Source organism: Megalopta genalis, chromosome 2, assembly GCF_051020955.1.
Source record: "Megalopta genalis isolate 19385.01 chromosome 2, iyMegGena1_principal, whole genome shotgun sequence".
Taxonomy (NCBI): domain Eukaryota; kingdom Metazoa; phylum Arthropoda; class Insecta; order Hymenoptera; family Halictidae; genus Megalopta; species Megalopta genalis.
In genome coordinates, this window is record NC_135014.1 from 9,367,837 (window position 1) to 9,392,528 (window position 24,692).

Consider the following 24,692-nt stretch of genomic DNA (forward strand, 5'->3'; position numbering starts at 1 on the left):
AAGATGATGAGCGGCCGGCTGCTCGTCTTAATTACGATGATCGCGCGATCAGTGGGCCACCACGAGAATGATTTGCCCGTTGACAAACGGCTGCCGGACGACGTGGTGCCCAGCGATTATGTGATCGCGATCGCGCCCGATTTCCAGAACCACGATTTCCACGGATCCATTCGCATCGACATGGAGATATCTAACGTTAGATCGCTTTTCTTAAGATCCTACGCTTCCTATTCCGGACATTGATCTCCGCAGGCTCGAAGCTCCATCGTGCTACACTCGAGCAACCTGACCATACTTTCGACGAAGTTGTACTCTCGAGCGTCGCGAGTAGAGGTGCCCCTGAAGTCGGTGACAGTGATAGATCAACGCGAAATGCTGGTCATCAGGACGCTCGACGTCGCTCTATCCGGCCAGTACTATCTAAAGATAAATTTCACGGGCAGTCTAAAGAGAAAATTGACCGGGTTCTATCTGAGCAAATACACCGACCCCGGCGGATCCACCAGGTAGGCCAGATCTACCAGCTTTCCAGAGGTAACGCTGATTCAAATTATTCGCAGAGACTTGGCGAGCACTCAGTTCGAGCCAACCTACGCGAGAACCGCTTTTCCCTGCTTCGACGAGCCGCGGTTCAAGGCCACGTTCCTGATCCGCACTCTTCACACCGAGAAGCTGTACCACGCGTTGTCGAACATGCCAGTATCGGTGAGTCGGAACCGTCGCCTACGGAAACCTGGAGCTCGGCGCACGATTGTTGCAGAGAACGGAGACGATGAAGGAGGACGAGTCCGCCGTAGCGACGTTCTTCGAGGCATCGCCGCCGATGTCCACGTACCTGGTGGCGTTCCTGGTCAGCGACTTCGAGTGTCTAGAGTCGTCCTTGAGAACGCTGAGCGGCAATAGCATACCGGTGAAGGTCTGCGCGAGGCCGATGTACAAGAACAAAACCAGGTTTGCGTTGGACGTGGCCGTCAGGACGATGGAGTACTACCTGACCGTGTTCAACATCGACTATCCTCTTCCGAAATTAGGTACCTCGGATCTATGTCTAATCGTTTAGCGTTCTTGATCCTAAAACTGTCGATCGTTCAGACCTGGTAGCTATTCCCGACTTCAACGCGGGCGCCATGGAAAATTGGGGCCTGGTCACTTTCAGGGAATCCGAATTGTTGCACACCGACGACGACAGCTCCTTCGCGAACACAAGAAGCGTCTGCTGCACGGTGGCCCACGAGCTGGCGCACATGTGGTTCGGCAATCTGGTCACCATGAGCTGGTGGAACGATCTGTGGCTGAACGAGGGGTTCGCGACTTACATGGAGCATATGGCCGTAGACTTCTTGTTTCCCCGGTGGAACCAGGTCGATCGGAGTAAGCCATAATGATCGCGCGGAAACTCACGGATCGGTTTGTTCATTAGATAGACTCCTTCCCGTTGCACACCAAGTACGTCGCCATGAAACACGACGGCAAAGCGCGCGCCAGGCCTATAGTGAAGAGGGTGGAGGACCCCGAAGAGATTCTCGAGATGTTCGATCGGATCTCGTACCAGAAAGTATGTCGCTTCGATTCTCCGCTGAAGAATTGTTTGGAAAGTCGTTTCAGCTGGTATCTAAAAGAGTTTAAGGTGATTTAGATGGGTCAAATTTCGCAGGCTGCGGCCGTGATCAGGATGCTGGAGGACGCGATTGGGAACTCGAGGTTCGTCCACGGGATCAGAGACTACTTGCTGACCTACCGATTTCAAAACGCAGCCTCGCGGGACCTGTTCGAGATCCTGCAAAACAGCAGTCGTATCGGCATCGACATGGCCGACTTTATGAGCCGATGGACCGGTTTCGCCGGATTTCCGGTGATCAACGTGGTCCAGGAGAAGAAGATCTTCAGGTTGTCGCAGCGGCGATTCACGGCAAGCAAGAAGCTGCACGAGACTCTCGAGTACGTAGCGCAACTTTGTGCAGCAGGTGACAAGAACGTTACACGATCGTTGCAGCGACGGTAGCTGGACCATTCCTGTGAAGTACACAACCAGCGATAGAAACGGCGCGAAGCTCGATTGGTTTCTGGCGAACTTCTCTTGCGGTAATAATCGCGATCGAATTGATTTAGAGGGGAACAACGACGGCGCATCGCGTTCGCCGTTTTACGCCGCGATGGGTAATTGACCTGATTGCAGTGGAACTGACTCTGGAGGAGAGGGTGGATTGGATTAAACTGAATCACAGGTCCGTCGGGTACTACGTCGTTAATTACACGGAGGACGCGTGGAACGTCTTCGCCTTCTTGCTGCGCGACAATCATCGGGTACGTTTCGATCCGACGAACAACTTTAAAGACTAGCTTCGACCAACAGTTCGAACGATTAAGACGGCTGCTAGACGAGATACGTACAAAGTATCTGTCAATTTCAGGCGCTAAGTCCCACGGACAGAGGCGATCTGCTGCACGACGCGTTTCTGTTGGCAGACGCTGTGGCTTTGAATTATGGCAGCGCGATGAACCTGTCCGTCTATCTCTCGAACGAGAGCTCCTATCAGCCATGGGCCGTGGCTGTCGACTGGTTCGGCCAAATGAACAAGTTGCTGGCCGGAACGAAGTCGCACAATCGTTTCCAGGTAGCCTAATTTCTTCGATTCGTTAGCGATAGCTCGGTTCATGCCGGATTTTTCTAGCTGTACGCGAGGAATCTGATCGATCGAATCTATCGCCGATCGGGATGGCTGGTCGGGGTGGAGAGGTCGCCGTCGAACAGGTTGGTCCAGCACCGAGCTAATTTTCGTCGACGTAGAAAGATATTTTCAAGCCTGATTAAATGAACCTTCGGCTTATTACGCATTCGGGATTATTATACAACAACGTAGAACTGTGAGTCCACGTGTATGATGTATTGATCAATTAGCGGGGAAGGTATTAACGCGTTGACCGTGATGGTTTCTGCGATAATCAGCTTCCTACAAATTAATTAACATGAAAACAGCGCCGTTAGTCGGCCGCGTTGCATAATGTACGCTGCCGTTGTACGATGGAAACGCATACAGATACACACATTCTGTTTCCTGCTTCGGTATAATCAGCGGAGCAAAGATTATGCGACTGATAGCGCCGATAAAAATTCGGGGACAGAATTGAAGAGGGAATCTTCGTTTGATTTACGTCGGTCGCGAAAACGAAGAAAAATCCGAAGAAAATTCGGAATTTTCTTGTACAAGGAAAATCGAAAAGACGTTGCGATCGTTTTTAAGAGAACTGGGCGTGCTGATACTGCACGGAGCTTGCATGGTGGGCCACAAGCACTGTCTAAAGACAGCCGAGAGAAAGCTGCGAAGCTTGCTCGACGGTGAACCGCTGCCGGCCGACATCCGGTCCGTGGTCTACTCGTTCGGTGAGGGAGAAAATATAAATATAAGTGGCCTGTTCTTATTATTTATGGCAGGATGGTTGCGACAGGTCTCGCCACGCAATCCGCCGACGCTGAATCGATATTCGAGAAGATGTCGAGGCTGCTCGCGACCGAGTCCGGCCCGCAAGAAAAGGAACGGCTGATCGTCGGGCTGGCCGGCGTGCAACAGAAAACTCTCCAAGTCAGGTCCGTCGACTTCTCCCATTCAATTACAGGCTAATTACTCTTCCCGCTATCTCCTGCCCTCGCTTATCAACGGCCGCGGTATTGTCTCTTTTATTTATGGAACGTTCGGCTGATTACACACTGGAGATCAATTCCAGTAAACAACCGAACGCTCCATGGAAAAGAAATCGTACTAAATGAATCTTTAGCTCCTCAGCTCTTGTTTCATTAACCTCTTGACTCGCGATTTCAATGAGAGATACTATTTAGATTTTGGTTTATCGTTTCTGTAAGAGAAAGGATACGAATTCGAAGTTGACGCGTTGCTAGCGGTATTTGCCGATGATGTTGAACGATATTTTGTCAATTTTTCACGACTATTTTAAACGTCTTTGGGTGTCTTGCGATTAAATAGATCACGCTGTTAACCCTTCGTGATTTTAAGAAATTATAAAATCGTGATATGTAAATGCCGACCTTGAATCGACGAAGTTTACTTGGTACACGCGGTGTTTACTCAATGGTGTTTTATGCTTCCATGTGCGGGTAAAAAAATGTTATATTTACAACGGAATATCCTATGGCTTTATTAAAGATAGACGTAGGGCAGAGGAAAGTTTCGACCTTCGACGGTGTTTAATATAACTTGTCAATGTAGTACCGCACTTCCATGTACTTCGCCCTACTAGCCGGCGAGCCATGGAAGAGTTACACGTTAAATATATAATCGTATATTTAACATAACAATTTCTCCCCTGCGAATCTAGATGTCTCGAGCTGGCGACCAACGAGAACCTCGTCCGCAAGCAGGACTTCGGACCTGTTTTGATCAAGATGGCTTCCGGTCCCGTTGGACTCAAGATGGTCTGGGATTTTATACGGTGCGAACTCTTTGAAAACTCAACGATAAAACGATCACGTTGAAGATTGAACAATTGCCCGTAGATCCCGGTGGGACAGTCTCAGAGGAAAATATATCGCGGAGGGCTACAATTTAGGGAAGACCGTTCTGGCGATCGTCTCGTTGTTCAAGGACAGACAGATGTTGCGCGAGGTTATCTCAATCGACAATTCGTTGCATCGAATTTTCTTAATCGTGCGCTTTTCAGGCGACACGATTCCTTCGGTCCAACAAAGATCTCGGCGTGACGGAGGTCGCGAAGAAAACCGCAATCGAGGAGATCGAAAACAACATCGACTGGCTGGCTGCGAATCGACGGATCGTAGATCGATGGCTATCGGCCAATGGCATCGATTAAACGCTATTTTTCTTTCTGCTTGGTGTACACCGCAATTTAGAAAGCGTCGGACCAGGATCTGTCTAAAATCTACCGCTTTCATGAAATACTTTCGACTCGTTTGATTCAATTTTGTTTTACACCCTTTTACAAAGACGCCCGCTTAAAAAGAATCAGTGAAATCGGTTCGCAGAAAATTCTACTGCGTCATGCGAGAGCGAAAGGTGTCATTAGAGGATTAAAATAGCACAAGCCGTATTCTAGACACCTTAGCAGACTCGTTACCGATTAATTATCTAATCGGCGGATCCTGAAAAAAATCCGAGCTCTGGCAATGCCGAGGCATCGCGCGCAGCAGGGGAAGGGAGGTCGTTTATCGTCGGCTTTATCGAAAATTTCTTTCATTACTCACTGTCGACACGGCTAACCCCGGTAAACAGCAGACGCCTGCCGCTCACTGTCAGACCGATAGGCAGTCCGCGAGGCGAATGATTCCTCCGCGCTACTCGACGCGAGTGCATCTCCAGTGTTCGCCGAAGACGGCCATCTAGATCGAGACCGACCTTGTCCGCTATTCGCGATGCCGAAGATCAATGAAACGGTGCACTACGCGCTTGTCGCGTCCTGGGAGAAGACGGGATGTAAGATCGTCGCTGATTATCCTACGAAACGGGACCCAGCGTTCAGGGCCATCGCCTTGAGCACGGTCGATGGCTTGAAGTCGGTGGAGAACGACAGGATCAGCCTCGATCGGGGCAAGTAAGAGAATTCTTGGCTGATGGCTGGTCGACTATCGTTTAAGTGTCTCGTGTAGACGGTTCAGGTTATTTATCAGTTATACTGCTGCATTTGAATGATTATTTTCGAAATTATCGAATCGATCTCGGTCGATCTTTCGTGTGTCCATATCTTCACCAAATTCATTTCCCAATTATCGTAGGAAAATAATATTACATGAAAACCGTGGCAGGTGTCGTCCGACCGATCGGTCTGATAAAAATGCTGTTGAAACGAAGCATATTCCTTTCAGATACACCGTGCACGTGTTAATCGGCGAGCTGCACTACGCCTGTTTGACTTCGAAGCCGGAGTGTCCGTCCTCGGCAGCGACCTTGGAGTCTCGCAGCTATTTCTTCCTGGAGAAGCTGAGGAGCGTGTACAGGGAACTGCCGATCCTAGCAGATCTCTCGAAAGACCTGGCCAAGCTCGCGCTGACGGATCTTTCTCAACCGCTGAAGAAGATACTGGTACGTCGACCAACTCTTGTCACAGGCTCGACAAGGATTTAGCGGAGTACCGTTTCAGGAGGAGTACAATCGGCAGGAGCTGGAAATCATGCCGAGGCTGGAGAACGAGCTCTCGGAGATTCGGAAGGCGTTGATGGACGGTGTACAGAAATTGATCGACAGAGGTCAGAGGTTGGACGAGCTGGTGCGCAAGACCCAGTCCCTGCAGATCATGGTACGATCGATCGACCCTCGTAGCTCTCGTAGCCTTCGTATCACGATCGACCATCGCGGTTTTCCTCGTATTAATAATTAGAAGTTCGATGATCTTCCTGAAAGGAGAGAACTATTAGCGCAATTATTCTATTATTTATATTCTATATTCGAAACTATTCTATTCTATCTACGTTCGCACGTTTGGTATCAAGAACAACTGTTGCTGGTCCATGGAGTAGATTTTGTTTGAAATGTTCGCGAGGAGACCGACGATTGAGACGATAGAAACGGCTCCCTTTGAACGGCAAAGGAGTGCAGTGCGTTTCCAGCGTTGAACCGAGTTGCCGGGGAGTTTAACGTGTAATTAGCTTATGGCTCGTTTGTTAAAGTAAGCGAGGAGAGCAAACTTTACATTGAATAACAACGCGCCGAGTTAAATATCACGGATTCGTAAATATCTCAGGTTCGTAATCGTCCGTGTTGTTTATTTGCCCAGGGTGGTTGCGATTACGCTATTTTATGTAGAAACGTCGCGTCGCGGAGATAGCCGGCTCGCGTTAATTACGAGAATATCGGAGAACGTTTAACAGACGTATTTTTACCCGACTCGTTCCCGTCGTTGTTCGTTCCGCGCGACCTCGAAAAACAATCTGATCGCATGTATACCTGGCGTGACACCAATTGTATCTCGATTCCGTAGTCTCGGAAGGACTTCCACATGATGAAGACGGCCGAGAAGGGGAGGAACATCGGCGCCACTATAGTCACCATTTTCCTGATGATCGTGTTCGTGTCGCTTGTCGTGCTGCTGTTCTACGTCCGGATCTTTTGACCGTCGAGCGCGAAACGGTTGCTCGAATTGTACGAGAAAATAAATTATTTATTTACCTGGACCATACGCTCCAAACGATAATAATAAGTCTCCTCGAGCTTACAACGGCTTACGATCGATGAGATTCCGAAAATTTCACTGTGCTCCGAGCGATCTGTTCTTGTTTCGCTAATCGATGTCGGAAGCGTCCGAGTCCAAACCGAACGTCGTCGCCAGACTTTCTAGCTCGGAGGATCAACCATGGTATCGGTGCTGCGGTTCGCCGTGGATCCCATCGATCTCCAGAAGGAGATCAAGAGGAGGGACGACTACGCCGAGTCGATCAGACGCGAGCTTTTTATCGCCGCCAGGAAAATACAGGTTAACGCGGGAACAATGAAAAGAAGAATCGATAACCTCGGATGTTATCGTTCGCGTTCGACTATGACGGGCGAAAATCTGCGAATAACAAAACGAAGCGTCGGGACCGTAATTTACGCCGCAGATATCGATGTTTATGCTGAAGACCATGACACCGCGTCATCTTCTCCCGCCGTGCCAGTTTGAATTTATCCACGAAACTCTCCTCGCGTCGCGTCGCGTCGAGGTCTCTGCGAATACGATTTTTCGACGCGGATCGTGCTCTTGAAAAACGTTGTTTCCGCGTCCTATTGTCGCTGAAACAGTTTACAAATTACCAGCAAATTACCTTTACGCCTCGGTGAAACGAAATTCGTGTGAAAATGTTCGCGGGAACGAGGTCTGTCCGAGAAGCGATTCGTTGTCGGTGATTTGGAAGCGACGGATACCAAATTCCGTAGCTTAAAAATGTCGTTTAAAAGTTCATCTTTTGCCGTTTAAAGCCTTTTATTCGAACGCTAGGCGCGATCGATGCAGAGTTTCGCGAACAGAGTAGTCACGTTTCAGGCATGGATCCGTGGTATACTGACCCGTAAGCATCTCCGATTACTGTGGAGAAGCGCGATTATTATTCAAAAGCATTGGCGTGGTTATTATGTCCGGAGTTTCGCGGATCGATACCTGGTCGAGCGTGTTCATCGGATGTGGCAGGATTATTACGATCGAATGGCGACGAGGATCCAGGCGGCCTGGCGGGGTTACTGGGTCAGGAAGACGGTCCTCGATATTCCGAAGATGCGACGCTGGCTCGAGAACGTTTCCAAGAAGAACGAGGAGACCGTAGAGAAGATGAAGAAGTCTGTTTTCGATCGGTCGACGGAACTCGTTTGTCGGTGTCGAGAATCTAAATTCGTGTCTCGTCAGATTCAGGCGGAAGGAGATCGAGGATCGTGAGCGGGCGGTGGAGCTCGACTCGATGCAGTGGATCCTGTTCATCCTCTTCAAGGTAACATCACCCTGTCTATCCATCTCGAGAAGATCGTGAAAAGAATATTTTCGACAGCTCCACCACCTGCTGCGAACGAAGCAACGGCCAGGCGTGGTCACGAGGATCGACAAGACCCGCTTCACGTTCATCGAGCAGATGTTGAAGTGCTTCGAGTACAAGAGCTACACCGGCAGGGACGCCGTCTGCTGTCACGACTGCGACATAGATCCGAAAAGATCGTCGATCTTCCGCGGCACCTACTACGAAAGATGCGAGAGAGAGATCCGCGAGATCGAGCGGAAACTAAGAACCGGGGCGGTGCCGGTCTTCAGAAGTAAGTTCCGGGATGACGTTCTTCGATCGAGACCTAATTTCTACCTTGGACTTCAGGCTTCCCGTACGAGAAGCAGGAGGAGATGTTGCGTGCGGAGACCAGACAACGTAGACAGGCGACGTTGCACGCTGGGGAAGGCGAAAGTCGAACGAAGGCGGTAGCCGATCGCGACGGTCGTCGTGAGATGTCGGATCTCTACGACAAGATCAAGAAGATGGACTGTCAGTTAGGTCGGGCTCGGCTCAAGTGTCCTATCCACGCCTGCGTTCTCCAAACGCGGCCTCTTCCGTAGTTATGGTAAAGTTCTAAACGATGACAGTTACGTGAAAACTATACATTTTATTTGACACGCGTTACGTCGGCGCTAGATACAAAAGAAACTACATAAACTATGCGGGGCTATCGATGAACCAACTACTCGTCGGGATCAATTGAGAAATGACGCTGGATCAGGCTTTGCAGGAGAGCGGCACGTTGATCGACCATGACGCGCTGATCGGTTTCTGGCTGAGGTCGGGGTTGGCACCCTTCTCGATCCTCTTCTTTAACTTGAGCGACGCCTCGTTCCTCTCGATGCAATGGTACTGGTACATCTTGTCTTTGGTCTCGGCAGGGGAGCAACCCGGCGCGCAGGTTACGACCGGTCTGATGGTGAAGCAGAGCTTGTCTTCGTGCTCCTTCACCTGGGTCCTATGGATGATGCATTGCTTTCCAGACGGTTCTTCCCCGCTATGTTGGTAGCCGAACTTCTCGGTGTTCTCCCGCCCGACGTCGATGTCGCTGATTACGTTGCTCTGCCAGCTGTCGGAGTGCGGCGTGCAGTGGTCGTAAACCAGCTTAGCGTTCTCCAAGGACGGTCCTTCGCACTCGTTCTTGGTAAGCGCGTACGACGCGACGAATATATCTGGCTTCCTTATCGCGCAGTTCTTGGGGGCCCAGAAGTCGTTGGTCTCCTCGCCGTCGAAGTTACCGCAGAGACCGCGCACGGAGTAGCGGTAATCGTCGGAAGCCTGCGGAGATCGCACGGAATAAGATTAGAGGATCCTTGATCGGAGGACACGCCGAAGATGAGGGCTCTGACTTACCTTGATCAGAATGCGCTGGCCGTCGTAGATCACTGTAACTTCTTGCTCGGTGCCCATCACGGCAATGGAGTCGTCGGCCAGTCTGACGATCTCCAACATCACATCGTAATCTTCCTGGTGCTGGAAGCCTTTGTCCTGCGTGACCTCCAGCAGTTTTGAGTCCAACCACGCCTCGGGTCTGGAGCCTTTCATTTTCAATTCGAGTTGTCGTTCACCGAGCATGATCTTGACCTCCTTGTGACCGTCCTCGGTCTCCCTAGCCAGGATGCTGACGCTGGTGTCCTTGGGGATGCGCAGCTTCTCGTCCTTCTTCTCCGGGTTCTGTTTCCTGTAAGTGGTCATGATCGCGTGCCAGCAGTTGCCCAGGTGCACCGGGTAGTTGTTACTGTCGAACGTCTCGACCCTGGTCTTGTCGACGACGCAGGAATCTAAGAGAAACGCGCTCGTAAGAAAAATCCTGTTCACCCTCGCCTAACCTTGACCAACGTCGAATTACTTACTCTCCAGATTATCGTCCATCACGTCCGCGACGTTGCTGTCCTCCACCATCAAGTCCTGCGGGTTAAGGTCCAGCATGCTCAGTCCCAGTTTGTTCACCTTGATGTCCGAGTCCGACGTGTGGATGGTCAAGTCGGCCGTATCCAGATCTTGCGACAACTTGATCTTCATGTCGATCGCGTTCTTTTCAGCATTCACCGGGTGCGCAGTGTCCACCTGGGTGTCCAGGTATTCCGTGTTGCCGATGGCGTCCACGACCTTGTTGACGAAGTATCTGAGCACCTCCGATTCGATGCTCAAGCTAAATTTGTACTCGTCGAGCATCTTGATGGAAGCGGCCGCTTTCTGGCACTCCTTCAGGATCTTGTTGCCTTGGTTCATCTGCTCCAGGCAGTTCTTCACCTTCGGAGACTTGAGCAATTGCTCACGCAATTGTTTACTCTGGACGCCCTCCCCCTTCAGATTCATCTGCTCGCCTTGCTCGCAGGTCGTTCCGAAGCGAATGTCCGTGTCGAATTTCTCCTTCACGGTTAGCTCACGCGCAATTTCGTACGACGGCATCGTGTTCATCGGGACGACTTGGTTCGCGCCGATGCAGACCTGGTAGTTGCTGCTGCTCGACGGCAGAATCGTGTTGAAGAACATCTGGGACTTGCGTTTGTTGTCCATGTTGCTCTCGGCGTAGGCGAACGTCATAGAATGCTGACTCTTGAACTCGCCAGGGATCTGGAACTCCAGATCGAACACGATGGCCTGGGCGGCCTTGATGCCCTCGACGACCTCCGCGAGCAAACCGGATATGCGCGTCGTGTTCGAGCTCGGGTCCTTCGGTGCTACAGCCTTGGCGAGCGGCGACCACTTCTCGGTCTTGACGTCAGGCATCACGTTCAGATCGGCGATGCTCGCCGTGATAGTCAGCGGATCCTTCAGATCCGGATCGATGTTCATGTACAGGTCAGCCTTACGGTACAGGTCGGTCTTCTGAGTCCACGTGAAAATCAGCCTGTCGGCGAAGTCGTCTTCCGGCTTCCAGAACTCGTCGTTCTCCTCGTCGGCCACCATCTGCAACTCGAACAGCTCGAGATCCTTCAGCGGCAGAGACTTGGTCTGTCTTCGGGGCTTGCCGAGCAGGATCTGGTGCGTGTTCTTGTCGGTCATCACCGGTTGCATGCTGAGGATGTCGTGCTGCGAAGTGTACGGGATCACGCTGTAGTGGATCATGCGCGCCTTGTGCTCGCCCTTCAGCGGCCACAGCTGCAGCTTCGTGAGGCCCATGTCGGTGGTCGCGTCGAGGCAGACCCTAATCGGGAAGTAAGCCTGGAAGTTCATGTCGACGCCGGCGATGAAGTGCTTGTGCTCGAAGGGAGCCAGAAAACCGACTCTTCCTTGGATCTTCTTCGAGTACGTGGGACGCAGGTCGGCCTTCACGCTGATGCTCTTGTCGCTGCCCATGTGCAGCTGAGCCGTGCCTTGCAGCCGCTTCAGGATGGGTACTTTGAACGTGAAGAGGAACGGCAGGCCGGTTTCCATGGGGAAACTCAGGGTCACTTCGTAGGTGGACATCTTGATCAGGTTCAGTTTCTTTCCGTTCTTCATGTTCAGTCCTCCTTGGGCGATCACTGAAACACATCGCAAGTTTCGTAGCGTGACATACTTTCCAGAGCTAGTTCGCACAGATCATAGAAAAATCAAGCGTTGTATACTCACTTTTGGGGATCGAGCGCAGCATGCGTTTGTCAAAGGGCACGAATCCCGAGGAGAACTTGTCGTCCCACATGAGGTTGCCTTCCACGTCGATGGGTTCCTCGGGGATGATGTTCAGTTCTTCGGCGAGCTTCTCGGTCGGCATTTTGTCGGTCTGCTGCTTCTTCTCGTCCCCGAAGATGATCTTGAAGATGGCCTTCACGTTGGATAGCATGACGGCCGCGTCAGTGGGCGGGGTCTTGAAGTCGCCGTAGCTGTTGTACGAGGCGTAGTGCATGTATTCGGGGATGTAGTTGTCGCTGCTGCCGATGTAGTTCAAGATCTCGATGTTGATAATGTTCTGGCCCTCCTTCAGGCGCTCGGAGATGAACCCGTGGGAGTACCGGTAGCTGTATTCCTCAGGATTCAAGAGATCGACCACGGCGCGTGCCTTGTCGGCCAACTCTTTCCAGCTGGTCTGCTGCGCCAACGACTGGATGCTCGACTTGACGGCCGAGTTGACGTGCTTGTTCGTGTCGTAGTTCGTGAACTCCGCCATCCTCTGCAGCATGCTCAGCGGCGGGTTGGTCTTCATCAGCAAGTAGACGGCGGCGCAACGCACCTCGTGGACTTCCATGGTGTTCAGGTAGATCTTGTAGAGAACGGACTGCGCCAGCTTCGGGTTGATCATGGTGAGCTTGTCGAGAGAGGCGACGATCAGCGTCCTCTGGAACGGAGTCATCTTCTCCCTGCCCTCGAGGAATGGCTCGAACACGGCGAGGATCTTCGGGTGAGCAATGGTGCCGAGAGCCAGAATGTAGGTCTGGATCAACGGGGTGTTGTCCTCCTTGACCGCTTTCCTCAGCTCCTTCTCCAAGTAGGGGATGTACTCGTTGACCACCGTGCGATCGTGCTTCGAGATCATGCGACCGAACGCGTGCACCGGGTACCGGTTGTGGACCGTGCGTTTGTTAACCTGGGACTTGCGCACCATCTCCGCGAACGATAAGATCGATTGCACGCGAAGGATTTGATCCTCGAGTACCTCCGAGCAGGTTGCCAGCTCCTGGAAGAGGAAAGAGGATCGCGGGTTAGATCGGACTCGCTGGAATCGCGGCGATTTCTTCTACTTACGAAGAAGGCCCTGACGTATTCGGCGGTGGGTGTGCGCGCGGTCTTCGGCAGCCTGGTCACCACGTCCGCGGCTTCCGTTTCGACGAGCGCGTGGCTCTTGATCCAATCCTTGATGGTCAGCAGGGCGGGCCCTGTGCCGGCTTGGGCCATTGCGTCCCTCAACACCGCCCAGGCGTTCTGCTTCACCGTGTCCTCCTTCGTCTTGATATCGTTGACGAAGCTCGGCTCGATCTCGGCCAGCTTCTTTCTGCTCATGGTGCGCAGCAGGCTGGTCAGCATGGTGAATTTTTCGAGGGTCTCTTCCGTGGGAATGTTGCCGGCGTCTTCCAGCTCGATGGCGATCTGCACCAGGATCTCCTTGGCGGCCTTGGCCGAGTCGACGTTGCCGGTCTGGCCGATGTACTTGCCGCCGACGCCGATGAAGTTCGGCAGCAGAGGATTCTGAGGAGCATCCTCCAGGGTCGGCTTCGGCTGCCAGAATCGGTGTTCCTCGCTGCTCGAGATCGAGCTGCTGGACGAGCTGGACGAGCTGGATCCGCGGATGTTTGGCTTGTCCTTCAGGGCCTCCTCGCTCGAGCTGATCGAGGCGATGCTGTCCGAGGTCAGCAAGTTGCCGCGGTTCGGGTCGCTGTTCCTGCGCTCTGCCGAGTCGGAGAACGGATTGTCGTAGACGTAGACCAGATTGCCGGTCGACTCCGGGTCGGCCGGAGACGGCAGGTGCTGCGAGATCATGTTCACCTTCGCTAAGGTCAGGTTCACCTTGCTGACAACGAGGCCGATCTGCTCGTCGTAGAAGCGAGGACTGACGAGCATCTTGCTGGTGGTCACGGAGGACTGTATCACGAACTTCTTCAGGCTGCCGGAGATGATCACTCTGCTCGTGGACGATCTCGAGAGGAACTGTCCGTTATCGTTGGAGCCAGGCTCCCATTTGTTCATGCCGCTGAGCCCGAAGTGATAGCCCATCCTCTGCTCGCACCTGCCAAAGTTCTTCGTCTTCATGATGTCGATGTGGTGCCCGTCGCCCTTCAGCTTAGGCAAGGGGACCAGCTCCGGCTTCAGCCGAATCATGAAGTCTGACAGAGGCGTGATGTCGTAGCGGACCTCGCACTTTCCGCTGACGGAGTCCTCCATCACCGGGTACGAGCCGTAAGGCTCGTCGTCCTTCGGCACCTGGGTGATCTTCCTGTTCTTGATCGCGTTGGCGCCGAGCGTGTCGAGCTGCAGCTGGCTCACCACGCTCTTCACCAGGTTCACCTCCCAGGTGGGCACGCTCTTGTCGACGATTAGGTCACGGATCACTCCTTGCTTGATCTTGATCTCGAACGGCTTGCCGGAGCACGGCACGCTGCGGAGATCGAGATTCTGGTCGGAGACCTCCGAATCCCATCCGTTCGGAAGATCCGTGTGGATGTTGGCATATTGGCCATGCGACAGCTTTGCTCCTAGGGTATCGGCGTCCTTCGCTTGGACGGTCAGCAACGCCTTCGTCAGGAGCCCGTTGTACTGGTTCGAGATCTTGTCCAAACCGGTCAACGTCCGACTCCGCACCACGTACGTGTACTCGTTGCCGACTTTCCAGCCATGCTCGTAATCGGCTCCAACTATTCCCGCTACGAAACGAACATTCGAAACGTTCAATATCATCCTGCAGGGTGGAGGATCGACGCGAAGGAGAGGACCATGTTTCCACGACGAGCCGTTCTCGCCGAGGAAAGGGGAGATTTCGCGGTCGAGCCTTTCGACTTTCCCAAGGAAACGTCTTTTGCGCTTTCATACTGTTTTAAAAGAGATTTCGTCGCGAAAAGCGAAATAGTCGAAGCTCGAGGGGAGAACAATCGAAGAAGAAATTGTCGAGAGTTTCGTGGATAGAGGAGAACTCGGCACACTTACCAAGTATCAAAAATGTCCAAGGTAGCCACATGTTGAAAGCCGTTGGACGACTAGGAACTGAGGATGAGACTCGGCGGCGTCGCTATATTTATACTACCTGCATCATGTCGATTCAGCGTGAAAAATCTGTTATCGGTTTGCCATGAGCTGGTCGAGCGATCACAACAACATTATTGTTTATTATTATGTTGAAAAATCGCGGATGCTTATCCGGATAATGATTAACCGGGGTCACGGCCTAGTTACAGTCATCGTTTTGCAGAAATAGGATCAACGGTTGCCTGGACCACGTCTAAACTAGGTAACGATCGACGAAGCATCGACGATCGTTTGCCATAAGGTGTCGACGCTGCTCTCGAATTTTTCATCCCCGTTGAACGCGGCGGACCTTTGCATTCTCGTTGGACCGTGGATTGCACGCATTTGTCGGAAAACCGACTAGGTACAATTTAAATATAATCGAGCATCATAGTTCAGCCGGTTTCAATTTCTAAAGAAGGCACGAAACGTCGGTGCGCGATTGTTCCAGGAAACTTTTATTTCGCATAGGAAGATCTGCTGCCGAATTATCACACTTTTCATATAACTGTCCCTGTTTTCACGGAAACATCTCGAACCTTGTAGATAAAATAAGATAGATTTGCTACAGTCTACCCGGCACGTGGAAAATTCCTCTTCTTCATGTATTTGCGAATCGGTCGTCAAGGTGACTCGACGCAGACGTGGGAAACAGCAGAACTTTCCGAATGATCTAATAAAACGAACCAGATTGAACGATTATATCACAGTTGAAAATTAATCTCTGTTATTCTACATTTTATGTGTTTACCAAGTCTCCTGATACTAGGCGATTAAATAAGCTTGATTAGTTCAGAAATAGCCTGTTGCTGCCAGTAGACCGCGGATCTTTGCGCAAAAGAAAAATGTGCAGCAACCGTTGCAAAAAATAGTAGAAACTCGAATATAATGTCGACATTATTAGAAACAAACGCTTCTCATATCTTTTTGATATCGTTTCGTATCGGACATACTCGGTTCCGTGCGATAAATGCATGAAATTCGCAGTCTAAGATTTTCATTAACATTTGTTCCGCCGAACAATGATGGAATAATTAAAAATTCTATTGGCAATTTTTGTTAATCTTTCTTCAGAAGTACGCGCAAACGAGCATCTGGGAGATTAGGTTCGACGCGCGGGTCATAGTTCGCGCGATAGAAAAATGTCAACTTCCGTTCTAGAAATGGCTGAAAGTAATTTCTTCTTATCTCCGCGCTGCAATCGCGAATTCGATTATGCTGCGTCGGAAAAATCAATGACTTTGGTATAACCAATATTGCTGGTCGAACAAACAATTTTCGATTCCTTCCAAACGAAATCGCGAAGGAAAAGGATTACAGGAACGGTGCTCGAGATTGCCGATTAACAAAAATCTGGTGTATAACGAAAAATAGCATGTATAATTAAACTATATTATTCTACACTAGTCACCTTCTCGTGGTTCTTAATTAATAATTACACGGTTTTCTGCTGTTTTATGTACACACGGTGTTCTTGCCGTAACGCGTTACGGCAAACACACATACAAACGGGCTCGTATATAACAATAATCATTCACGTTCGCAAACAATAATACTATAAATTACGTTCCACCGCGGGTTATGCATAAACACATGTACGCGTGTAGATGTACACGTACATCTCCGCTCCGTTAATTCGCTCGAACGAGGAGAGGTTTGCCAGCGGTGCGGTTACTGCTGTCCGTGTCCACGTCCATTTGCGAGATCGTAGCTTTTATGATCGTCACCGGCTCGTATTTCTGCAACAGGAAAACATTCGCCGATTAATTAATTAATCGTCGCCCCGATTCCTCGTATCGACACCGCGATTAAATAAAGGAAAGCGTCGTTTTATTTGCAGGACCGTTCCGGCTAGCAGAAACAGGGAGTCGAAAAATAAGTACCGAGCACCGAGAGAATTTTCGCCGCAATTTTTATCATTTCGTACACTTGATTTCAGAAAATTCTCGCTCGTTTCCTACGAGTGATTTTCTATAGTTTCAACAATTTTGAGAGAGAAAAAGCGAGACCGACCGTCTCGACCGATGCACCGAACGATCGATCGGCGCGAAGATTTGCAAAAAATTCGGCTCCGGCTAGTTCGAATTCGCAGCGCACACCTCCGCGGCACGTGCCCGCGTCTCGCACCGGATGCAGACGCGGCACGTGCTTATCAGGAGGACGGACGCGTTGCTATCACGATTCGGTGCAGCGTCAGCCGCGCCCCTGCTCATTCAGAAAAACAGTGACTCTACTTTCTTGCTTCCGCGCGGCAACAAGAGTTGCGCAAATATCCGGCAAGCTGTCGCTGATGCGACGTCCTCGACACTGATGCAACTAATGCAACTTTGTTTCCCCCGCTTGCTTGTTGCAGTTGGAAGCCAAAGAGCACGGAGCTCCGTGGAAGATGCAGTTGTTCTCCGACTTTCACAGGCCTCCACGGACGGTGTACCGTGTACCGAGTTTACTCTTCGGTCGATCAAAGATGAACAGGTACAGAAGCGTCTCTTTTTGCTAACACGATTCGCAATCTCGATGTAAATTCGATCCGATTGCATCGGTGTGATCCAAATCTGCACGATCTCATTCGCGAATTTCTTCCTGCAGGAACTCTTTCGAGATTGGATCATCGACGAGGGAATGATATAACAGCAGGGAAATCTCGCGAGATGTTACCTGTTGGAGCTCGATGTCGACTTCCTGCAGGACCTCTTCGAGGACGGTCAGCAGGTGATTCACGTTCTCGATCGAAAAGACCATCGGCGGTTTCAGCTTCAGGATGTTGTCGTCGGGACCGTCGCTGCTGATCAGGATCTTGTTCTCCCGCATCCTGGCGACGATGTACCTAGCCTCTTCCGTGGCTGGGCTCCTCGCGATCCTGTCTCGGACCAGCTCGATACCCGCGAACAAACCCGCGCCTCGAACGTCCCCGATGATCGTCCACCGCTTCGCCAGCTTCCTCAGCTCGGACATCAGGTAATTGCCCACCTTCAGAGCATTCTCCTGCAAATTCTCCCGCTCCAGCACCTCCATCACGGCGTTCGCGATCGCACAGGACACTGGGTTACCGCCGTACTGCGAGCAAACAACATTCGAGTCAATCTAGAAACTTTGATGAACTCGTTATCTCGAGGCTTGGAAGAGATCGCTTTGTGCAATTTTTATCGCGCGAATTATTCGTCGAATTCGATCGTTTCTTTCTTATCCGAATCAGGCGCGTCCAATCAATCGCAGAAACGCGGGATCGAAAGTTATAAACCATCCTCGGTTTGAAGATAAATGAAAAATCACATCTTCCAGAGATTGCAGATATTCGCGCCTAAAGAAGACGAACAATTCGACCAGTTACCGTGTTGAAGTACTCGATCCCAGTGTCCTTGAAACTCGTTGCGACAGCGGGGGTGGTAATCACAGCTGCCACGGGGTGGCCGTTGCCCATGGGCTTGCCTACGGTGACAATGTCTGGCACCACGTCCTCTCCGAACATCTGGAACGCCCACATGTGACTTCCAACTCTGCCGAAGCCAACTTGAACCTCGTCCGCGATGCAGAGACCGCCGTGTTCTCGAACGTGCCTGTACAATTCCAATTACCAATCAAATCCAGCGTATCCGCACGAGAATTTCGGAAGATCTTCGACGGAAACCCTCGTGAAATTTCCCACGGAATTTCGCACAAAAAATATAAATAGCGAAGATAGAAGAAAATGATACGATTGCGCCACGACGATATCGAGCGTACCTGTAGACGTTCCTGAAATAATTCTGCGGAGGTAGGATCTGTCCTCCGACGGACATCAAGCTCTCGGCGATGTACGCGCAAACGCCTTTCCCCTGGGACTCCAGGTTTTGGCAAATATCCCGGACGTCGTTCGCATACTTCGCCCCGAGATCTTCGCCGGGATAGTCAATCTCGCGGTACTTTCCTCGGTAAACGTCCGGACACGGCGCCTGGAACAAATTTAGGCGGAATTGATTCGGAGGAAGGAAGATTTCTCGCAGTCGCTCGAGGATTTCTCGGCGCTTGCGAATCCTCTCTCGGGGAATTAGCTTCCACGCGTTGTTTCAAGTTGCAAAGGATTTTGTCGCGGAGCTCCCGACGTCTTCGATTCAAGAGAATGAAAAAGCCTTACCACGTGAACCCAGTCTTTCTTGCCGGGCCCGTTCGGTTTGTTGAACTTGTACGGCGATATGTCGATCATCGAGGTCAAATGTCCGTGATAAGCACTGCAACCAGAAAGAACAACGTTGAACGAGACGCGCTCGTCTCCGTAATCTCAACGACGCAACGCGCGAATCCGCACTTGCTCCGCTGCGTTGGCTCGCTTGCTTCCTTCCTTCCGTTCCTGAAAATCGTTATTTCTCCTTCCTCTCGATCTACGAGCGATTACCTCCGGCATCGATCGGCCGTTTCCAATAGACTGGCGCAGCTAAAAACGAATCGAAGCTACCTTCCTTCCTTCTGTGCCTCAGAAGGAGGGAGCGAGCTCTTTTCGAGGTTGGTCCGTCCTCTAGGATTTTCCATCGCTTCTTGTCGTTCTTCTTTCGCACCTAAAACGACAATATCCAGGTTCCCGATGGGTTTAGCAACGACGAATTCGTTATCCGTGGCTGCAAACAGGCAAAAAGAAAACCCACACGATTAGTCGGATGCGTCGGAGAAGGTTCGCTCGGCGAGAACCCGGTTATTCGAAACCTTTGCGATCCTCGCCACTCTGCACGGGACGTCTGCGTAGCAAGATGCCCGGTCAGAGTTCCCTGAATTTCGCCGTTTCGTGTGCCTCGGGGTCGTCGTCGTCGTTGTTGCATTAATCGTCGAGGACGCGACGCCGCTTGGAAACGGAACGGAAACGTTTCTGAGATCGGTGAACGGGGGAGTCCGGAGCTTCGAAAACAAAGCTGCTGCTGCTGCTGTGCTATATGGATGCTCTATTCTATTCTATTCTATTCTATTCTATTCCAGATTGTAAACGCTGCTGATCGTTTCCCAGCGCTGGCGCGTGCGATGATCGAACATTCTGTAGACTTACTGATCAAGAGCGATGATGTCTTTGTTCCCAGTATGCGTCTGCGCCAGTCGGAGGGCGAGGTCGTTCGCCTCGCTGCCAGAGTTCACCAGGAAGCAAACTGACAGCGGCTCCGGAAGCAGCGAGGTCAATCGGCGAGCGCAAATCACCAGATCGTCGTGGAGGAAACGATTGTTCGTGGAGACGAGGGCCATTTGCTCCTGGCCGGCTCGCACCACCGTTGGATGACAGTGACCCACTGCAAATTAATCGGTATCAATCCTTTCGAATGGCCAAATTATTAATCGTCATTAATACTATATGTATGAACGCAGCTGCGTAAGGAGCCACTAATTTTTAAACGATTTTCTAGATAACGTCGATCCATCCTCCGCGCAGTTTATGCAACCACTGTTGTTCCTACCGTGTGCAACATTGTTGATGCAGTCCAGGTAGCGGTTCCCCCTTTCGTCGTACATGTATTGGCCCTCTGCTCGCACAATCTTCAGCGGATTCGACTTGTAGAACAGTTTGCAAGCTTGCCTGTGAACAGATCGTGGACCGTCATTCGAGCTTGTTGTCGCAGGAACGATGTTTAACGACGATAACAACGTCCATTTACCCGATGTGCCGTTCCCGCAGCCTGATCGTCTCCGACTTTGGCATCTGTTCCAACGACTCCGCCATGCCGGATGATTCTATCACTGAACAACGAAAAATTTTATTTAGATTAGACCAATTGTTTGCCCAGATTTTTGGAAATTCATTTCTACGCTGATCGATCGCGTCTAAGAAATTCTCATTAGGGACCACGAAATGTAAGAATATTTGTGAAAGTAGATGCAATCGAGATGTCATGCAACTTAACTTTACAATTTTAATCGAATTAAACTCGTCACGATAATTGTATGTAACTTTTTAGGTCGCCGGCGCGTCAGTCAAAGTGTCGAAACACGATGCGAAAATTGTGTAAAGGACTTCGCTAACACGGCAAACTATGGGGATACGGATTACTTTTAGATTTGTAGTTTCTTTATCGCTAAAGTCTACCGTTTCGATTTAACAAACATTTCAACTCGCGCCACGATCGGGCCGTGGTTTTCGCGTCGACGTCGAGCGAATTTTCGATCGGGTTTCGCAACGTTGATCCGCGGTTTCGCAACGAATCGGTCTGCGGGCGAAATCGACACTGTCGAAAGATCGGAGTTCGGTTATAATTAACTTTACTTTATCGTTCTCGCAAACAGATACGATTGGCGCCGGCTATTTGCAGCAACATCGGTTGCAAAACCGTTTCATCGATGCACTGTCTATCGGCGACCGGTAGAATCGCTATCGTATTCGCGACGATCGCGGAACAATTACGCGTTCTTGTTGAATTGGAACGATCGAGACGCGAACAGGAATCGATCGAACAGCCTAAGCAATCGGCGGTACGGTTCTAACGAGACACGGTATCTGTTCGAGACCGATATACGTACATATTTTCCTATGAACGCGATTTATCTCGAGGCATGGGGACGAATCACGCGCACTTATCGGCCTTCGGAAAGTTACTTGTCCCATAGGGAACGATATCTCTCCATTCGTCTATAGTTTCACCGAATTCCGAACGATTTCGAGAATAGAACGAGTCAAGGTATCCGAAACTGATCGTAGAAAATCTCGATGTTTTCGTCCTCGAAAATCGCAGCACTATCGAGCGAACGAAAAGCGGGTCAAAGAAGAGAACAAGTCGGAAAATAAGATCGCGATAAGATCTGTCCAAAGTCGTCGATCCTCGCGATTCCCTTTTAACCGATTAGATATTGAAATTCGAGAAGACGAAGGATCGGTGAAGTTCGACCGGAAGCTGCCGAAGGATTCGGCGATAGAAATCGGTGCGAGATAGAGAAACGATTTGGAAATCGCGAGCAAGGGTGTTCTGGAAGCCGGAAGAAGGAAGCAGGAAGCGAGAAGCGGGAAGTCGGAAGGAAGAGCAGAGTCAGCGAGATCGTACCTGAACTCGTAGTAATCGTAAGTCACGGTTCCTCGACTTCTGAATGCAGTCGTCAGCTGAGTGCCGCGACCTACTCCGGTGACGTCATATATAGAGCTTGCCGATTGTCGGGAAGAAAAGCGGGGGAGTCTGCGCGCGCACTGTCCTCTTCGCCCTAATGAGATATTAGACGTTCCTTGCCCCTCCCCTTCCACCCCCGCTCTTTGCGATAACCGGACATCGAACAAGCGTCATCGAGGTTGTAATCAGCCAAGAGATCGATTATTGACCGATCGATCACCTCCCCTGCCCGAAGGATCCGATTTTTTCGGATTTCAGAGCTGACCCCGTTCCACGAGCGCGTCGGCAAACAAAATCGGCTTCTCTCGCACGTGTTTTCTAGTCACCGTATCGTTGACTCTTAACGGGCAAATGTTTACTCGCGCGACAAACTATCGCGTTCGAATTTTACGAAAAAATACCTGTCACGGTTCGTCGAGGTTTAAAACGGTGTAACCCTTTCGAAATTATACCAAATGCGATGTACTTTTTTTTTAGGATTGCCGGAAGGACCAGTTTGCTAGACAGAGCGTAAAACGTTTTCCCAAAGAATTTGGGGAAATTTTCCAAAAGAAGTTGGGCGAAATGGTAAAAATAAAAATGATAATCTCGCGTTTATAAATTTCTTGGCCGAGCACAAACGAAAATTCAAACGATGCTAAAAAGCGCGATTTCTTTTCATTCTTTCGTTGTTACGATCAATTGCGACGTTCGCGATCATTTCTGTGTCCATTGTTTAACAAACTAGCCCTTCTATCTTCATATATATGTGTGTGTGTCCAATGAAATAAGTTCCCCAGGAAAGTATGCACATATTTATTTCTTGTTGCTTCAATCCGAACGATTCGTTTAGCAATAACGTTGCACGTATCCTTTATTATATAGTCTCCAAATTCTACCGGAACATTGTTTAAGAAAATTATAAATTCTCCTTAGTCCTCCGGAACAGGAAAGCGATACTTGCCTCCGATTATCCTTAGAAACTTCGATCGTCGTGATCGATCGTCGTGATCGATCAGCTTTGAACTCGTCGAAGCGACGTATTTCATAAAGCTAGCATTAAACAGAATGTCGAAGAAGATTCTCGGGACTACAGTCGTATCCTGTAAACTGTAAACGGTTGCGAAGCCGCTGTTTTAAACAATCATTTGCACGTCGACTGCATAAAGGCCATTGATTGCGCGCTAAGTCTCCGCCGATCTCTGGGATCGTGTTGCTTGGATCAAATGTCGCGTCGCTGTCGCGAGCGCAAATAATGCAACGAGTGTCGCAACCGTGGATCGCGGATGCAAAACGGTAGCGGAAGAATGCTTAATAACATGAATGACGACATTGTAATCGCGCGACTTTGCCTTGTCTCGACGTGGAGGAAAACGGACGACGAGGAAAACGGACGGGAAGACGAGGAAAATATCGAGCAGGAAAAAGTCTGCGACGCGAAGCGACCTGTGCCAAGGCCAGGAATCAAAAATAGAGCGATCAGAGAGTGACCCTGGCGAGTAGAAACGACCTTGTACGCAGATGACTGCGACCATCGCGTTCATCAATCCATTACGGCGGATCGTCCAGAGAATTCTGACCGCGGACTCGTGTATTTATTAGGGAAATCGCCGATTTTGCCAGCTCATATTCTACAAGAAAACGGGCAATCCAGGCAGAGGAGATACGATTGTTCGAGCCTTACGGCTCTTTTTGTATAGGTACCGTTCGTCACAGCCATAAAAATGAAAGTCCGTAAGGCTCGGACGATGGCATCCCTCTTTCCAAAAACGACCATTTTTGGGCGCAATTCGAAAAGCAATTAGGCAGAATTTATTGTACCCTCTCCGGTCGGCAAACACGAATCGCAAAAGTTTCGTCTGCAAAACAAAGATTCTATCTTCGAAGAAAGAGATAGAGAGAGGAGACAGAGGGAGAGAGAGAGAGAGAGAGATTCCAGTCGCAATCTCGAACCCGATTAGCCTCGCGAGATTGACAAACAGCCGCTTAATCTCGAGCGAGTTATAACAGTTGAGAGTGAAACTATTCCGGTACGAAAATCCGCGGCGATAGCGGTATCGCACGACCCAGAATAGAAAATCGGCGAAAACCGTTGTTTCTCCTCGCAGATATGGATTTTTCCGACGATAGCTTTCGTGTAAACAGGATACGACGGCGCGAGCGGAGATGCTTTCGGCCGTTCACACTTGCAGATCCGAGCGGATTCCGCTCGTCTCGTGCGCGATCGCGAGCGCCCAGCGTCGATAAATCCGACACACGCATGCACATGCTATCGTTAACAAATATACGCGTGTCTGTCCGATTCGTTTCTGCACGCGCCTCGCGGAGATCTATCCGATCCGATCCGATATCGAATTGTTTTCGACTGTCTCAGCGCGAGCAGTCTCGACTGTCGGCGCAGTACCTTGGGAGCCTGTGGTCGGACGATCGGTCATTCTCAGCGGAAGAGGAACATCGGAAATGCAATTGAACACGTTCCACCGACGATCTACGAGGATCTAACGATGCGCAGCGGACGATACGCGATCCGCGCGGGCTGCTCCGGCCGACACTGTCGCCGT

At 50.6% G+C, this 24,692-nt stretch overlaps 4 protein-coding genes across 6 annotated transcripts; 2 read left to right on the forward strand and 2 right to left on the reverse strand.

Moving 5' to 3' along the window:
* LOC117226588 (aminopeptidase A) lies at positions 1-7,138 on the forward strand. The gene is made up of 17 exons (XM_033481089.2): positions 1-195; positions 253-506; positions 561-705; positions 761-1,031; positions 1,093-1,361; positions 1,421-1,555; positions 1,655-1,938; positions 1,994-2,082; positions 2,177-2,304; positions 2,412-2,615; positions 2,673-2,752; positions 3,243-3,382; positions 3,448-3,586; positions 4,333-4,446; positions 5,834-6,050; positions 6,109-6,264; positions 6,946-7,138. The coding sequence occupies exons 1-17, from the start codon at positions 4-6 to the stop codon at positions 7,075-7,077; spliced, it is 2,949 nt and encodes a 982-aa protein (XP_033336980.2). The 5' UTR covers positions 1-3; the 3' UTR covers positions 7,078-7,138.
* Positions 7,138-22,935, forward strand: LOC117226590 (uncharacterized). The gene is made up of 8 exons (XM_076518241.1): positions 7,138-8,273; positions 8,341-8,422; positions 8,480-8,738; positions 8,795-9,035; positions 17,463-17,581; positions 17,696-18,064; positions 20,149-20,366; positions 20,467-22,935. Exons 1-4 carry the CDS (start codon positions 7,948-7,950, stop codon positions 9,028-9,030), a joined length of 903 nt encoding a protein of 300 aa, XP_076374356.1. The 5' UTR covers positions 7,138-7,947; the 3' UTR covers positions 9,031-9,035; positions 17,463-17,581; positions 17,696-18,064; positions 20,149-20,366; positions 20,467-22,935.
* Vgn (vitellogenin) lies at positions 9,058-15,138 on the reverse strand. 2 transcript variants are annotated; one of them, XM_033481084.2, is made up of 6 exons: positions 15,032-15,138; positions 13,139-14,751; positions 12,029-13,070; positions 10,324-11,940; positions 9,824-10,251; positions 9,058-9,748 (listed from the first exon to the last, which is right to left on the reverse strand). In XM_033481084.2, exons 1-6 carry the CDS (start codon positions 15,060-15,062, stop codon positions 9,188-9,190), a joined length of 5,292 nt encoding a protein of 1,763 aa, XP_033336975.2. In that variant the 5' UTR covers positions 15,063-15,138; the 3' UTR covers positions 9,058-9,187. The 2 variants fall into 2 exon arrangements, with proteins under 2 accessions (XP_033336975.2, XP_033336974.2); XM_033481083.2 differs by lacking the exon at positions 15,032-15,138 and having other exon boundaries at positions 13,139-14,800.
* Positions 16,469-24,692, reverse strand: LOC117226587 (alanine--glyoxylate aminotransferase 2-like). Of its 2 annotated transcripts, none has more exons than XM_033481085.2 (9): positions 24,536-24,692; positions 20,716-20,797; positions 20,518-20,636; positions 20,118-20,352; positions 19,221-19,314; positions 18,830-19,038; positions 18,438-18,663; positions 17,765-18,163; positions 16,469-16,848 (listed from the first exon to the last, which is right to left on the reverse strand). In XM_033481085.2, the coding sequence occupies exons 1-9, from the start codon at positions 24,564-24,566 to the stop codon at positions 16,741-16,743; spliced, it is 1,503 nt and encodes a 500-aa protein (XP_033336976.1). In that variant the 5' UTR covers positions 24,567-24,692; the 3' UTR covers positions 16,469-16,740. The 2 variants fall into 2 exon arrangements, with proteins under 2 accessions (XP_033336976.1, XP_033336978.1); XM_033481087.2 differs by lacking the exon at positions 24,536-24,692 and adding an exon at positions 22,093-22,233.

Coding starts and splice junctions, on each gene's coding strand:
- LOC117226588 (XM_033481089.2), top strand. CDS start 4: ATGATGAGCGGCCGGCTGCTCGTCTTAATTACGATGATCGCGCGATCA. Junction 507..560: donor GACCCCGGCGGATCCACCAG/GTAGGCCAGATC, acceptor AATTATTCGCAG/AGACTTGGCGAGCACTCAGT. Junction 3,383..3,447: donor GTCCGTGGTCTACTCGTTCG/GTGAGGGAGAAA, acceptor TGGTTGCGACAG/GTCTCGCCACGCAATCCGCC.
- Vgn (XM_033481083.2), bottom strand. CDS start 14,785: ATGATATTGAACGTTTCGAATGTTCGTTTCGTAGCGGGAATAGTTGGA. Junction 13,071..13,138: donor AATACGTCAGGGCCTTCTTC/GTAAGTAGAAGA, acceptor TTCCTCTTCCAG/GAGCTGGCAACCTGCTCGGA. Junction 11,941..12,028: donor GCTGCGCTCGATCCCCAAAA/GTGAGTATACAA, acceptor GATGTGTTTCAG/TGATCGCCCAAGGAGGACTG.
- LOC117226587 (XM_033481085.2), bottom strand. CDS start 24,566: ATGACCGATCGTCCGACCACAGGCTCCCAAG. Junction 20,637..20,715: donor CTGCGGGAACGGCACATCGG/GTAAATGGACGT, acceptor ATCTGTTCACAG/GCAAGCTTGCAAACTGTTCT. Junction 16,849..17,764: donor TCGACATCGAGCTCCAACAG/GTAACATCTCGC, acceptor TTCCTGTTGCAG/AAATACGAGCCGGTGACGAT.
- LOC117226590 (XM_076518241.1), top strand. CDS start 7,948: ATGCAGAGTTTCGCGAACAGAGTAGTCACGTTTCAGGCATGGATCCGT. Junction 8,423..8,479: donor TCCTGTTCATCCTCTTCAAG/GTAACATCACCC, acceptor TATTTTCGACAG/CTCCACCACCTGCTGCGAAC. Junction 8,739..8,794: donor GGCGGTGCCGGTCTTCAGAA/GTAAGTTCCGGG, acceptor CTTGGACTTCAG/GCTTCCCGTACGAGAAGCAG.